Below are 17,474 nucleotides of genomic sequence, written 5' to 3' on the forward strand. Positions count from 1 at the left end.
TAAAGATCTAACAAAATATCAAATAGTAACATTTTTAAGACTCTGTCAATGGTAACACTACTTTTGAGATCTGTATCAAAACCAGGCTGAGTTGATGATAAATGCTGTTATACAGTAACAAAACAGGAAGCAAGAAATGGGAAGACTAAGCAATATAATATTTCTAATGTCAAAATGTTTCAACATTTGTATATATCTTGTGCCCAAAGGCCATCATCTAGAATTCTGATCTTTTAAGAATTAGTAACAAAACAGCGGGGAATTACTTATCCAAAAATGGATGCGCAATTTATATGTTTGGCAAAACTTCTGCTCAGAAATATAACTTCACTTTAAATCAATAGTACATATCTGTGCTGTTTCTGCAATAAAAGTTTGGTTACCAAAAAAGGGGGGGGATAAGAGGAACATAAAGAAACAAGATGCTATAAGACTAAATCTGATAACCTGAAACCGAATTTTAAAACACTTACTTGAAATCCTAAATAGATCCATTACACTACGAATTCTTGAACTAGCAATAAAAAGTTTATTCTTCATAATATATTGTTATTTAAATGTTTTCATGATGGTGGACATCTTTAAGCGACTTACGAAATAAAAACTAATGGTTAGATAAAAGTTTAATAATTCACTGAAAAAGTAAACAGTTAAAAAAGCTTCGACAACTCCATATGCATATATAAGGTTCTTGATCTTTCGTCTTGGGCGGGAAAAAAATCTAAAACAACAGGTGCTGACACAACTCGAAACCCTCAACCACCCACAAACCAGGTAACCGTAACGACCTACAGCTGATGCACACAAATTCTCCGTTCCGACAAATTCTTGATCCAAGGAAACATGCATCCGTTGGCTTTTTTTTTTTTCGCTCTCCCCGACGACAGGAAGCACGCGAGGTATTTTGGCAAGGGAGTGAGCCCCCGGAACAATTCAGTGGCAGGAGGACAAGAGAAGTGTTTCAAAAACGGAAACAGGCTGCGAGTGTCAGCTGTCAGGATGGAAATCGTGATAGCTCAGGAGACGGCGCAAAGCGTTACGTATAAAGATGCAGGCAAAAGAGGAGAAGCCGCTGTCTTCTGCAGTTTGGATGAAACAGTTTCACTCCATAACATGAGTTCTGGAGTTTGCCATTTGTGGTATTTCGAAAGTAAATGTCTCACGGGTAAGATTTATACATCCGCCTAGCACTGTTCCAAATACATCATTAAATTTAACAAGGTTTATTCTAGGTTAGAGTAGAAAAAAACGCTGCTCCAAAAAGGGGATTCTCCTTACAATATGATATTACAGCTGTCAACAGACAATCAAATATAAGATTTTGAAGAATCACTTACTGAAATCGCAGTTCCGATCGAACTTCTTCATTTTTGATGCTTTAAGAAAAACCTAAGAGCAGGAAAGAACGAAGACCTAATTCAAAACAATCTATCAAGTTAGGTTACTTTGTTATGCGACTGCTGATTTTTCGTCCGGTTCAACAACATTACACAAGCTTCTTAATTCGGCCTTCGAATGGTAAGGCATAGGCGCCGGAGACATGAATATCATAATTTTCGTAAAATCATTTTTCATTTACAGGGAATATTATGTGCATTTCAGTAACTTCATCGAAAATATTCCGTGTATTTTGTCTAAAATTATTTAGTGCTTCTATGAGTAAATTTCAGGATTTTTCGTGCAAAGAAATTAAAAAATTTTCCATCAAAAGTTTTCTCATTTATCAGAACGTAAAGCACGATCTCATCAGTCACACATAAATTTTTCAATATACTAATTAGCGGTTATAGCGTAAAAAGCTCTTGGAGCTCATACGTGACATTAGTTTGATAGCTGTACGTTCATCATTTAGAATTTCAGCACTATAAGAAGCAACGAATTCAAATTAAAAATTTAATCCCTAATACAAAACTTATACTTTTCGTACATATCCAGTAGCAAACCTCGTATAACTCTTTCAAAGATTCATGCATATTTGAAAAGAAATTAATACATATTAATTAATGAACGTAAAATGTTTCAGAAACAATTATTAACTAACTATGGCTCAAATTCAGTTGCATATTCCATGTCGACAAGCAGGTTCGAATTCCGGCCGTATCCAGATAGCAGGTATGGCTTGCAAAAATAAAACGCAGTCGTCATCATCTGAGCTAATCTAGATTCTCATCAAAAATAAATGCATAAAATAAAAATGAAAGCATGATTAATTAGCACGGATAGTTTCTCCTTTAGTCGGTACAGTATGATATGGTTCCCAAATTTCTAAGCATTTTCGTATGATCTGTATAATGGCTAACAATGCTTCATGTTGTAAAACCTACACTATCCTTTTATTTACTTAGCACTTATATAATGATCATATGTATAATATTTCCGAAAGATTTCAATAAATAAAATTAAAAGTAGATACTTGTTTAAGAAACAGCTGCTAATAAAATATATTAGCAGTATTGTTCAAGACTTTAAAAATCATTTGTGATCAGTCACATTTAAACTAAATATCTTAAGATAAAGAACTTTCGAAGACTTTGCTGAGTTAGGTTAGGTTATTTGAATATAGCAAAGCACACTAGGGCTATCTGTTTGTTGGGAAGCTAAAAGCATGATAAAATAGCACTAGTAGTTTTCAAAATTTTCGTTTGCCGCCCAAACGGTATAGCACTTAGGAGAGCTTGACTGCCATACCGAACGGCCCGTGCTCGAATCCCGGAGAAGGCATGGATGTAAAATTGTCTGTCTCTTTATAGGAGGTAATGGTGGCCGCCTAATTAGACGCCTCCACAATAAAATGGCCACCACTTCTGGCCCTAGTAGAGGCCAATGCCGTTAAAAGCAAGTGCCCGCCATTGGGGGGAAATTTCGTTTTATTTCCTTCTTTTATAATTTAGTTGCAATGCGTTACTTCATTATGACAAAGCGTACGAGGATTACCTGCTTATGCGAAAGGACACGTTCGAGGACAACCTCCTAAAGGAAAAGAGCTCATACTTACGTTACATATAGTATAAACGAAAAAACTCCCTGCAATCATTAGGAACAAAACTCGGAGTGAACTACCAAGTTTTTAACTAATGAAGTGTAGGTAACTCAGCTAGAGTTACTCTAAGATAAATTCATACGTGAATTTATTTTAGTAAAAAACATTCAGGACAAATTGGCTAACGATTTAAAATACCTTAAATTACTATGACCCTTTTTTGGAGGGAGAAGGGTCCTGAGTGGAGATATATATCATGTAACTAGCAAATTTTATGACATTTATGCTTTCTGAAATAACTCAAAAAATTGGAAGAGTAACTTTAAAAAGAAGAATTTTTCTTTAAATCAATAAACCTGTTCTGTTGAAAGCTATCATTATAATATTACTAGTCAATTTGAGAAGAACAGATAGGTTTATTTTTATTATTGTCAATATAACGGAATCTTTAATCAATATCTTCGACTTACCGGCAATTTTAACAGTTATCAAGTCTTTTCTTTGTAATTACATGATCTATAAGTACTTCAATCTTTCTCTTTCGCCTAACCTTGACTACTTCAGACATCGAGCTTTCAGACAGAAATTGCATAGGCTATGCATATGTTTTTCATCAATTTCACACGAACTGCGTTTCTTTTGAATCGATTATGATTATTTTACATACAAATTACAAGCTCAAAGCAAGTTAAATTTTCATCAGAAATCATGCATGAAAAAAATGTTTTATACTTTTTAAACTTTTCTGCATTTTTCCAAAATCTGTTATTTTACCCATTACACTAGTAACAGATATTGTGAAGTTATGATATTTATTTATTTATTTAGGACGCAGTCCGTCCCGCCTGACGAGCAAGTTATGAAATTTAATGTTATTGAATTCGTAACAGCTCAGTCGTTCTTAGCGTGCGGAAGGCAGCTACCAAACCCAAGGGCTTGAGTCCAAGCGTAAGGCAAGGGCGGATGTTACGACTACCATGCCTACAAGAAACAAGGAGCATAAAATTTGTCAGTCCAAAATTCTTCTCAAGTGGTTGCTGGTTATAGCATTGAAAAAAAACAGGTACTATCAATCGGATTGCTACTATCGCTACTACCAATGCTCTAAAATATATGATCAACAAAAACTTACATACGTCTTCCTAGCTCTTTTCCAGCTGAAGTAAAATATAAAAGAAGCACAGAATTTTACTGTTTAGCAGTTTGCCTTTTAATGTGGCATGAATCGATAGGATTGGAAATTTCAAATTCTGTATGCGATACCATGTTATAATGAATATATATGCAACCTACAGTATAATTAGAGATTTGTGCGCATGATATCTCGTCGCATTATAAACCAGTTATCTAAACTGAACTGAATTCAAAACCAACACATGAATGGAAAATTACCTTATACGAGTATTAGGCCATGCCACACGCGATATCTTGTAATACAGTAGATATCAGCTGTCTCTTTACATAAAATTATAAGTACTTAGAGGTTCAGATCGTCAGGACACACCTTTCCGTCACGAAACGAAATACAGAAAAAAGAAAACTGAGGCACCGGAAATTGATGAAACTCTGTCAACCATATGGCGTTATCTTTCAAATTTTAATAATGTATTGTTTAAGGAAAGCGCACAGTAAACCCATACACACTTCTTAACAGTATTTTGATACTTCTCAGTAGCAATAAGATCGTTAATAAAATATCTGCCGTTTGAATAAAAGTTATTATATATAATATACAGTTATTTATATATATTTATCAAATAACTTGGCGTAAAAAATTGAGGGGGCAATCAGAGTAGATATTATAAAAATTATAAGACTCAAAGGTATTTATTTAGGATGGTCAATATTCTTCACAGTTTTTTAACCAGTTATTTAACTTTAGGAAATATATACTATTACCTATATTTTTTAATTCAAAATTTATTTAAGACCTCGTATTATATAACATTAAAGAATTACTTTCAATTTGAGCAGCAAAGAAAACCTGAAATATGAAATTGCGAAAAAGACCAAAAGAAAACTGTCATCTTAAAAAAATCAGATCACTTTTACGTAATTAGAATAAAAACTTAAACAAAATGAGTCAAACACATGGAAAGAAGCATAATGCATTGGATTGTTCATAAATTTCTCCACCTGCTATATAAATGGTTTTTGACAAAAGTGCCTGTTTGTGCATCATCAAGATTTTAATCTTAAAAATTGGACAGATTAATTTTTATTAATCACTCACTAATTCAATTGAAAACTAAAAACATAAGAACAGTTTATATCATCATTGCATTCTTGTTATTGTACGTTTAGCAAGTTGTTCTGGGAATTCTCCAGATAAATTATTCTTTTAAGTAAGTTAATCTAAACTTTATATTGTTACTTCAAGATTAAATTATACTAAAATGTTGTGCATTCATTTCATAGTTACAAAATTGTAGTTTATAAAAGCATATTAAATTTTATTTTTTTTTCTGGATTTCTATAAATATTTTACTTCTAACAACCTTTTTCAGCCCAAATAATGAAATACTTGATAATTTTTAGGGGCAGAATTAACCATGGAAAAACATAACAATTCTAGCAACTGAAATGTTTCTTATTTCAGCTATCTTTCCTTTTAGTATTGAAAAGGCTTCTTAAAATAACGCAAAAGAAACAGAAGCTTCGAAAGAGAATAACATTCGATTTTGTCTCTGGTTACTTGTGAGAAACAACTTATTAATTAGGTTCTTTGGAACTCTCAGAGGACGTTATTTTTAGCTTTTTGCTAACTCGCATTTCAAATGAATTTCGGACTCTCTGGCAGAGTTTAATAATTTATAAAAATTTAATTTTGTTTTGGCTTCAAAAATAAATGACTCAGTGGACTTATAAATGCAACAGCCACTGCTCAACTATCTTCACTACCAATTATAAATTCTGGAAAGAGGATTAAAATTTATTCAAAATCTGGCTCGATACGAAAACTGATAGCATTTGAGAATAGCATCGTTTGACTTCCAAAATATGTTAATATTTTCTTAATTAACCTGTCTCCTAAACGGAAAAAAAGTGTTGAATTTTATTAACTCTTAAAACTCAAGCTAGCACAAATTACTGTGCACATTACACAGCAATACTTAAAAGCAAATGCCTCATGTAGTAATAAAAGGTCTTCCTACCGTTATGAATGAATACGGGTAATTCAGTTATTCATATGAATGTCAGAGTCGGTTAATTAATGAATGTACAGAGTTTTATGGTTGTCTACCAAAGACTACTGATAGCCCATGGAAAATATATAAAGGCCAAGAGATATAATTACGTTACATCAATGGAAAGTATGTAGCCAGCCTTGTTGGAAACAAAACCAATATTCTGCACCTTTTAATTTAAAAAAAATGCGCTGAATCTTTACTGGATATTTTACAAATGATAAAAGGATTTCAATAACTTCATAAAGCTGGTTCGCGTAAAGTTGACTAAGGTCATCACCAGCTTAAATAGCAAGCCCGGTACTTATAAAATATTCAATCATTTTTAAAACTCTCTTATGCCTAATATAATGCGCACAAGAGTATATTACAATTAATAAAATATTGAGAGATATCGTTACCTATAAAATAAGTAAGACTACGCTATTCAAAGAAGGGAGCGAGATATAGCGAACCATAGACGGAAAGTCAATGAACAACTAAATTGTCAGTTGATTTTTTTTTTTTTTTTGGGGGGGAGGGGTATAAAGATAAGAAAAAAGAAAACTATTTTACATTTTTATGTCATGTTTGTAGCACTTGTTACGTTTAAATGGAATACTACAGCGTTTTCAGATTATTCTGATATTCAAATATTACTTCTTGAGGATAAATTTTATCAGCATGTAAAGTATTATTTTTTGTAATAATTGTGTGCAATTTTTTAATTATTGAAGAAGGGAATGAGAATCAAAAATTGAAAAACTGCTTTCGGCTGTCTTGAATAAATTCTAGCTTAGATGCACGGGTCAGTTTTTTTGGGCGGGAGGGGGTCAACTTCTTTGACAATTAAGTGATCACATTTAGAGGGCATAAATTTCTTCAAGTGCAGAAAGGTTAAAATATTTTTCTTCTCTTCTACAAAGAATAATTCTTTATTTATTATTTTCCTCAAACAAATAATTTAAGCAGATTTATACGTTTCTTTCTCTTAATGGAATTAAGCTTCTATAAAATTTCAAACAATGATTGATAATTTTGATATTTTTCATATTTATGGTCGTACAGCAAGTGCAGACTGACTAGAAAAAGAAAACTTGGATGCCTTTTTCCCAAAGCTAATTTACCCTGACAAGAAACTGAACCCTATAACATTTAACGCGACTTCATTAAATCTTCAATTAGTGGTAAAGAATACTGCAACTCTTATTCTAAGCATTCACAATGGACTTAATATACATAGTGGTTTTGGCAAAAGAATCCTTACAAAAAATTTCCAGGTTTTGGTACTAATGTTAGCACAACAGGCAAATGCATTTTTCGAGGTTAGAGTCAATTGAGATTAAAATGTGTACATGTACTTCTAATGAAAGTTGTTTCAGCGAAGTTTGTCAATACAAAAGACTTTTTTTTTACAATTCAATATAATTTGTACAATACATTCCTAATAGATAATTATGCATAAATAATAAATTCATATAACTAAAAATGAAAGAGGCGAAAAAATATTTGTATTCCTATGAACCACTTATATTAGTAATAAGAAAATCTCTAGACTGCTTATGAAATTTCATGAAATTATTAAATTAATTTTAACCAAATATTTCCATAAAAGAGCATTAAAATATCGCATACATGATTGTAGAGAACGAAGTTAAAATATCCTTAGACAACTTTAATTCATTTAATTCATTCAAACACGGCAATTCACTTCGGTACACTGAAACTCTAAAACTGTGATTATCATAAATAATAGCTATTTTCTGTGTGATCTACAATCCTGTAGTTTCTTCGATGGTTACTAAAAAGAATGAAAATATCTTACGTGTCGTCCACGTAGGCGAGACCAAAATATTCTTTTTCTTTGAGGCTGAAATGAGAGGCCACCATATCCAAAAGCTCGCCAGCATATAATTTGGGCTGAAAATAAAAAATATTAAAACTTGAAACTAACGTGCAATACCCTTATAGAGCTTGCAGTTCAAGCAACTGTAAAAAAGCAGTTATTTAAAACTAAAGCTTTTTACAAACAACCTCCAAACTTCAAACAAACTTTATTTTAACAATATTCTTTATCTTCAAGTTATTCAATTAAAATAAAGAACTTTTATGTAGTAAAACTATTCAACTTTTTAGGAAAATAGATTATTTGTAATAAAAATACTTTTATTTATTTATTTTCACACTTCCAGTTTGGAGGTATTAGTTTTGTATTATATGAATAGCAGATATTTCTTTTACACTATCAAGAAAAACCAAAATTTAATTATTTTTGTAAAGTTCATTCATTAAATGTAAAATAAAAAAATACTACTTCTGGTGAACTTTCAAATTTTAATACGTCATAAAATATACGTCATAAAACGACAAATAATACATTTTCTTATTTATTATTAAATTCTCTACTACTCTTTTAATTTTCGTTTTTCAAACAATTCTACAAAACATGATCAACGTTTTTCAGTCTTCATATTGATCAAAATTTTTTTAAACCAGCTAATAAAATACCATTTTCAAACATTTAGCGCTTCATAGCTTTTATATTCTGTCTTCTTTACTAAGGCATGACGATATATCATTTCATCTTAAAATGCACAAAACCTTTTTTTTTTTAAACACATTCGAAATAAAATATGAGTACTACTGACTTCAAAATAGACAACCGGAGCTAATAAAAACATAGTGCGTATTATTCTGAATATTTCTTCCCTCTCGGGCCCATCACGAAAATAAGACCTTTATTCATAATGAAAATTTTGAACCATAAATCTAAGCTCAAGACATACACCTTTCGATCTAAAAAATTACACTGTTATCAAATTTACTCAAATTTTAAAAAAGGATTTCATATAATAATGCAATATTTTCCCCAACTTAAATATTTTCGAGTATTTGTTTAATTACGACGTTTAAGACTATGATATGCCCAGAAAAGGCCATGATTTGGTAAGTAAAATTTTCTACCCTATTTTCATGAATATTTTGCCTATAATAAATGACTTTCAAAAACTGGATGAATTCATTTAAACTATATCTTGTTGTTCCTTCATGAAGCATCATATAAAGTCCAAGAAATTAAAAACGAAACAAATACAGGAAACCCAAATTTTATTAAAATTTTAACTTAAACGTCAGTTACTTTGTTATAATTTATAGATTTTAGATGCAGAGTTCAAAGATGCCAGAAAAAGTCCATTTAATGATTTTAGAAATCCAGAGCTTAAAATGAAATTTACTGCATGCAAGAAATCGATCTAAAAGTGTTATTATTTCGAGCATTTTTCAGAACTAACTAACTATTTGATGCAAATTCTGCAAACGTTTTTTAAAAAGCAAACGCAAAAAGTAATAAAAAAATAAGAGTGGAAAAAAACTAAAAAAGCAGCTGCAGCAAAATTGATGAATATGTTTCCAAAAAAACTTGCTAATGCTGCAAAAAATAGAAAATATGCTAATTAAGCGAAATAAGATTTTTATTAATTAAATTGTTACTGAAAAGCAACATTAAGCGCAAAAACATTAAATATCAATAATAAATCAAAAATATTTTAGCTTTGAATTATATTCGTGTTTTCACATTTTCAACAAGCGTGAAGACTTTGTTACAAACTAATGCAAACTAAACTGTATGTTGCTAATTTTTTTATATTTATTTTATACTATTTGGAATTTCGTACACATGTATTTTGTATCTTCTATTACTGTAAACTTAAAGATCTTCACTTTTCTATTTTGCATAATTTTCAGATAATGCATAACTATTTTATTTTGGTATATCATATAAAATCGCAAGCATATAACTGTTGATAGCTAGTAAATAGCTCTAAATGAAAGGAAGATACCATCTGCTGAAATCTGTTGCGCTTGGTAACAAAATGAGACTTCGTGTTAACAAAATGTTGCGGAATATAGTCAAATCAGACGATTAAAGAATGATCTGGAATATTCAGTATGCACTGTTTGGGACTAATCAGACGGAATTTACTAAACATTTCTGAGAAGTTTTATTCCTCCATCTTCGGTGAAATTATAAACTGGCATCTGTCAAGAGCTCATAGATCTTGTCTTCAGAACTCAGTTTAAGATGGTACTTCAAGCTTAATAAAAGATCTTACGACTATCGTTTCTTTTGTACGGATTTTTATATTTTCAATCTTCACTTCCCAGTTAAAGTGTCCTCGGTGATCGCGCTTGCTTTAGAATTTCTTTCTATTTGATGGATGATTTTGGAGGTACGATCAGTGTCACTGGAGTTATATTTCTATTCCTCTTGTCCACTGTACTAATTGTCATCCCTCTGAAGTTCTAATAAAGCTCAAGCTCTTATTTACATTCTACTTGCATGGGCGTTTTAGTAGTTTTCTCATATGCAACTTAAAACGAGCCGATTTCCCTTCAAAATTCCCCCACGTAGGCATTACTCTCCTTAGGTAGCTAGCAACAGCGCGCTTTGCCGTAATTAATTTATCCAATTACTTCTCCAGAATATAAAACACGAAACAGCCAATATGCAACAGAACTACTAAAAGTTTTTATTTGGATGGGATAAGTAGATACTTATTTCATATACATACGATAATGATGGTGATTTTAAAGAAAATCGGAGATTAATTAAATATATCCCGATGCCAATATTATGATGGCACAATTTTCTACTAATTCAGATAAAATAAGAATAGGGATTCAAGAAGATAATATGTGAAAATGAAGATATTCCGACGTAATAAGAATAGAAAACTACTCAAAGAAGACTTCATGGTATCAATATTGCATCTGTCGTTCTTCATTTCCTATGTATGATTCCTAGATAGAAGTAAATCTTTTGGGAAAAAAATAATAATAATAATAATAAAAATAATAATAAATAAATAAATAAAAAGATTCCATACATGATTTGAAAACATTTATTTTGAACTTAATTACGCAAGGCAACTGGAAACAACTCTAATACTAATTCTCCTAAGGAGGGGTATTATCTATAGATAATTTAATTAAACTTTACTCTGTACTGGTTTCGTAAATAAATGATTGGAAGAATTAATAAATCTTAACTTCAGGGTGGATATAGCCAGTAAATGACTAGATTGATTTATTTAATACAGTTTTATTGTTAGCCAAATATCAACAATAAGGAATTAGATGACTTAATAAAGCTTTACTATATGCCAGGTACTATAAAAAAGCAACTTGCCACCAGAATTTATTCCTTTCATCCACTGTACAACAGCTTTTTCCGTAGTTCTTTGGTACAGGCAGAGAAAAACGTTATCAGGCTAATCTGTAGAGCATCGAATTAAGACACAAAAAACATCGTATTTAAATATACTAAGTATAATGTACAATCGCAAGATAACAAAAAAGTGTATAAACAATTAAAATGTCCTGGCCGTATAAATTATAGTAAGAAGATGCATTCTTTCTAAATTCCGTATGATTAAAAATGAGAGTATAAAATCTCATTTTCATTTCCAAACACTAGTATAAGGTTGCAACTGCATTTCGGCAGAATCAAACACGATTTCCCAAAAGATTTTAGAGTTAGGGACTGAAAACTTACCTTGATAAGAATGTCCAGTCGCCGCTCGTCAAGCAGAACCACTTGGCTCTGACGACCCTCGGACATCTAGAACAAAGAAAAAGAAAAGGTTCAGTCAAATAAAAACAAACCAAATATATACATGTAATACTTTTTTTTTTTACCATTCAAAACCATAGAAGGCGTGACATTCATAATAAAAGCAATTTATAAAATTCTACTGCAGTAAAAGATGGTAGCTTACGGTAGGTAAATTGTGATGTAATAATATTGGCAATTTCGGTATTACACGTTATATATCTTATTATCACGCTATATTGCATACATAAGAACAAAATTTGCTTTTTCGCCGGAAATTAGTAAAACAAGTTTCTGTGATACATCATTATACTTACACAGAATATTTAGACTATCTTATTCTCATAAAAGCACGAATCTTCTAATTTTAATGCAATAGCGGTATTCTTCTGCAATATCTATCATACTTTGTTGCACACTAGACTTCGATAGAAACATCGCTTACGAAAAAATTAATTTCGGTTTTATTCCAAACTAAAAATTACCACGAACCAGAAAAAAAACAGAAAACGAAGCATTTCTTTTTTGGATTAATCTCTCAACTATTAACCATTTTCCTGAAGCAAACTTTACACATCACATATGATGGATGATAGATATCTTGCTTAAGTATCTAAATCTTTTATTTATACTTTTGTATAAAAATAATGAATAACAACATAATATAATAAATGCTTAACGCTTAACAGCGCTTCGAAGATCTGAAGATAAAAACAACATCAGATGACAATACATAACATCTAAAGATACATACAGTATAGGGTGAAAGAATTTTTTGAGCACTTGTAGGTGTGAAGATTAGTGAATTGATACTGTAGCAGTATCGAAATTAAATAGAAGTTGATGTTAATCATCTTGCATAACATAGCTCACAAAACGAATATATTTATTCCTACTGGAGCCGTTCTATATTCAAAAGGAGACGCCATGTCATATTACGCTATCAGACTATTTATTATCGATATGATCTCATAATATTACCCATAACTAGTCATAATAATACCATAATACTGCCATTCGACTGGGTATGTGATCCTTCACTTATCTTTCCTATGAGAATAATCTGTAGTTACTTACCAAACGTAACAAATGAAAAGCAATAATCACGCTTCTTAGCAATTAACTGATTTACCTCAAAATCAACAAGCATCCGAACGAAAGCTACAGCTGACCTATGAGTTCACTTTATTTTAATGTTACAGCTAATAGAAGTAATGTAAAACATAGTTTAAATTATAATACTATGCGCACTGATTTTTTTAACATATCACTGAAATTAGTAAAGGACGTTTCAAAGATTTGGTATACAAATATTAGGCATCGTTATCTTATTTATTTATTTATTATTATTATATTTTAAATTAATATACTTCGCATCTTAATTACATAATTTTATTTCACAATTTCTTTAAGAATAATTATACACATAAACGCATAAACAATTAACGTATTAAAAATAAGTATTTTTTAAACAACAAAGTATGCATGTTGTGATTTTTTATTTATACAAGAGTGTGCAATCAAAATTGTCGTTTAGATTACTATTATAAAGTCTAGCAACACATTTAATTTATCCAATTATTTCTTCTCTGGTATTTGATACATAAATAAAACAAGGTTCTATCTGAATATTTTCATATTATAAATACCACATACTTTCGTTCTCAATCGTCTTAGCGCTGGCCTTTCATTTTAAATAAGAAGAAATAAATAAAGTGTTTAAAAGATTTTCAGCTCACACGCATTTCTTTACTGTAAATACGGGGAAAAAAGAATTTAATGCAATAGAAAATTGTTTACCCAGTCTTCCAAGACCCCCAAAACAGAGCAGAACTATGGTTTTTGATAAATATTTCTTGCTCTTTTCTAACGCTTCGCTTTTTTAAATAATAAGAAAAGGTACGTAACTTGTCGACCTCTTTTTCTTTACAGCAACTCTACAAAGGAGCTCGAAATGCTAATTAAAACAGCAAAAAAAGGAATTCTCCAGATAAGCCTCGAAACTCAGAATTCAAGAAAATCTCATTTAAAAAAAACCCTTTTTAACAAGAGCAGCAGCATTTTCGCAGACAAAGCAGCTTTTGAATCGCTCCCAGATTCCCAGAAATATGATTTTCTTTTTCCCTCAGCAGGAAGGTCAGGGTCAAGACAAACTTCGCTCTTATTATGCGAGAAAATGAGGTATTTAATTAAAACTGAAGAGGAGGAACAAGCGACAAGCAATAGATGTTTGCTTAACATGTGTATCCCCCCTCCAAACTCGGAACAAACGCCCCGCTCTCTAATTATAATTCTTTTAAATGGAGATCTTTTAAGATTAAAAGGAAAAGAACTTTTCTCTGAAGATTCTCTTTTAGAGGAAAATTGAATGAATAAAATTGATGATGAAAATATAGAGTTACAAAACAGATTATTCTAACACGTAACAAAGCAAATTAAAAGAATCCCTAATTTTTTTTTCTCTTTTGATTTTATACAATTTGTATTAAATGAAGCTTACGTCTAACATAATAACAAATCTATGCATGGATCAATGGTTCTCGAATTTTTCAACCTTACGTCTCTTTTCTGTCCGTATACACCTTCTACAATTTCTTCAATAACTCTGCCTATTATTGTACAGCATATGCTCTCAAAAAGTACAGCATTACTATATTATTTTAATAAATAATATCAAGGTCCTAATATTTAACAAAACAATAAATAATATACCCAGTAAAATAAATATGCAAGGAAACAAAGAAACATAATACCACAGATTTCGTACTTCGTTAAGAAGACAATGGTGATCCTTCAAGCATTGCATTTTACAGTTTGAGACGATTTATTCTGGATCATTATTTCGTAATTCTGGATGTCTTATCAACATTAACTGTGATCTAGCGTAAGAAATTTCTAACATGAAACCTACTCAGCTCAGATTGCCAGCTATATTTTGGAGTTAGCATGCTATCAAACAGGGCACAAATGATGAATACTGGATGATATATGATGAATACTGGATATAAGCAACTTCATTGTTAGACAAGGACATAGCGTTAAGTCAATTTAAAACGAAAAATATATGCCATTATATATTCCGTTTTGCATCACGACTGGTCAGCAGACAAAGCATAAGAAATGCAAATAAGATAATTCTTACGAATAATCATTCTTACAGCATCTGCATTACTAGATTAGAATACTTATAAGATGCATTTAATGGGCACTGCACTGGGTAAATTTTGTTTAATACATATTCTCTAAAACATAAAACCACTAAATGACGGTTTGGTGGTGCAGTAATCAGATGACTAGGAATATAGCTGCCGAAAATAATAATAATATTAAATTAAAAAATCTGAAAGGTTTCAGACTTTAAATTACGTCTAAAGGGACGTTTTTTTAACATTTTGTGTGTTACCTTTATTTATTAAATACCATGTTCTTCGCACTTAAACCATAAAATTCAGTTCAAGAGCAATATCGCAAAATAATTTTAAATTGAGCGTATCTTTAGAATTTGCGATACACAGTCTCATGCGCTGGAGACAAAAATAATTTTTCTGTACAACGCTGCCATTGCTCGCTTTGAAATCCTTGAGTTTTGTTAATCAAAAATTCGTTAAAGTTTTACAAAATATGAAATCGATAATAAAACAAATTTCAAATTTGGGCTTCCAGATGCCCATTTTCGCAATAGGATTACGCCATTCAAAATTCGATGGCTCTAGGTACCGTTGTTTTATCACAATGCGAGAAACATATACATACTTTTATGCAGATTCTTCATTATTTAATTTCTTCAAATATAATACAGGGCGATAATATTTAGTGGCAACAGTTTGAAAAGTGAAACGGACATTCAGAGTGATTCGACGCAAAATCGCAAACGAAAACGATAGTCCTTCAGGGACAGAGCCCCTTTGGAATAACAATAATTATAATAATAAAATTTAAAACAAAAAGAAGTTGAAAGTCTTTCAGGGAAAATATATAAGAGACTTGTCGAGAATCACGCATGCGCACGCTACTTATTCCCTGACTGTACCTCGGAACAGTTGGGATCTCCGAGGTAGCGTAATATAAAGATAAGACGCAAAGCATGATTATATAAAAACGAAACAAGACACAATTCTTTATTCCTAGAAAATTAGCTCCGGGAAATATTAACTTCAGGAAAAGACAGATATTTAATAACTCTGCCTATTATTCTACAGCATATGCTCTCAAAAAGTACAGCATTATATAAGACACAAAATTATTTTGCAAAGAGGCGCTTTCCGGTTGATACACAGTTAACAAATGACCACAATCTGAATTATACATCTTGGCAACGGGTAACAAACGACTGAAAGACCATGCTTTGCGAGATATAGTGTTGAAAGTTTCTCAAAAGGGTTGAACCCTAATTAGAAAGTTATTTGTTTCGTATCGGAGAGTTTTGGGTAAAAGAGTTAACTATTCCTGTTTATTTTTGTCTCATAATAAGAGGCTATACAAGTGTGTTTACTTTCCTTTCATTACTCCCAGAACGCAATCAGCTGTAACCGCATTTAGCTTATTATTCTACCACAGACAGATTTTCGTTTTAAGAGAGTATTCATTGCTAGAAACAGCAACTCTGATAAATGCACGGAGGCTGGAAATTTTCAAGTGATCACAAAAGTACAAATTTACATAGGAAAAGCGTAACACAGATTTACTTACACGAGATCCTATAAATCTGGATATTTTAAAATATAAAATCAACAAATCGGCAAAACGTAGTGAGGTTTGCACGTGAAGACTTGCCATACAGACAAAAAAAAAAAAAATTATGTGCGTTTGAGATTTCAGATAGGGACTATGCATCATTAGTAATGCCTTCAAAAAGAATCAATATTTTATAATATTAATTATCTCTTCCATTCTTATAGCATGATACCAACAGCGCCATTTATCAATTTAAATCTGAACTAAAATAACTTAAACCCTCCGCCAAAACTACCTTTGTAATTAAACAATACGAGTATTCACACATACCAGTTTGTTGATTTTGTGTAATTCTTTTAATGAGACGAAACTTATTGAGTAGTCTATATTTCTACGAACTCGCTGGAAGTGAGATACGAAAATTTTGCGCATATGGTGAAAGGGGAGATGTCTACCCGGCTGTACATGGAAGGGCACTGGCCCTCACACTATGAGGAAAAAAAGGTTGTAACTAGGATTTCCAAAAACTATCAGGCTACTCGTAGCACTGTTTTCTCTAGGCACTACTGTGATCACTAGAAAATGCCCAACTCTTGGTACCGATTTTATATACCTTTGTGCGTGATCTCATCTTGTTAACAAATTAAACACTGTACCGGCGATAAATCATTAAAGCTCAACTTTATTTAACTCCCATCAGATGAAAGTTACAAGTGAGACGAGGAAAACCTCATACATTGCTCGTTTATTTAAGCTATTTTTCATTTCATACGGAAGATATATGAAACTTGGAAGAATGAACGAGCAAAACGAACCCCACACTTTTACCTAAATTAGGTTTTGCTATCCTGTATTGAAAATCCAATTCCCCACTAAATCAACAGCAGCAAACGCTGCGTGTTCACACAGCATAGCCAGTATTTCAGGACCGGGTGGTGGTTGGCAATGACATGAAATCTTCACATTTTTTAAGCTCAGATCTTATTACTTTCCTCCACCTACTTCGCTCAGTCCCTCTCTTACACATGGCGGAACATTA

At 31.5% G+C, this 17,474-nt stretch overlaps 1 protein-coding gene across 7 annotated transcripts in view; it reads right to left on the reverse strand.

The window, feature by feature from the left end:
* LOC118199634 (uncharacterized) overlaps positions 1–17,474 on the reverse strand; it is a 286,569-nt gene that overhangs the window by 87,875 nt on the left and 181,220 nt on the right. For all 7 annotated transcript variants that reach the window (XM_085816829.1, XM_085816806.1, XM_085816802.1 and 4 more), the window contains exons 2-3: positions 11,705–11,770; positions 7,973–8,067 (exon numbers count right to left, since the gene is read on the reverse strand). In XM_085816829.1, the coding sequence (XP_085672955.1) occupies positions 7,973–8,067; positions 11,705–11,770 (161 nt within the window). The remainder of the gene's footprint in view (positions 1–7,972; positions 8,068–11,704; positions 11,771–17,474) is intronic.

Source organism: Stegodyphus dumicola, chromosome 1 (assembly GCF_044657685.1).
Source record: "Stegodyphus dumicola isolate Sdum_Otavi_A_Nest chromosome 1, ASM4465768v1".
NCBI lineage: Eukaryota > Metazoa > Arthropoda > Arachnida > Araneae > Eresidae > Stegodyphus > Stegodyphus dumicola.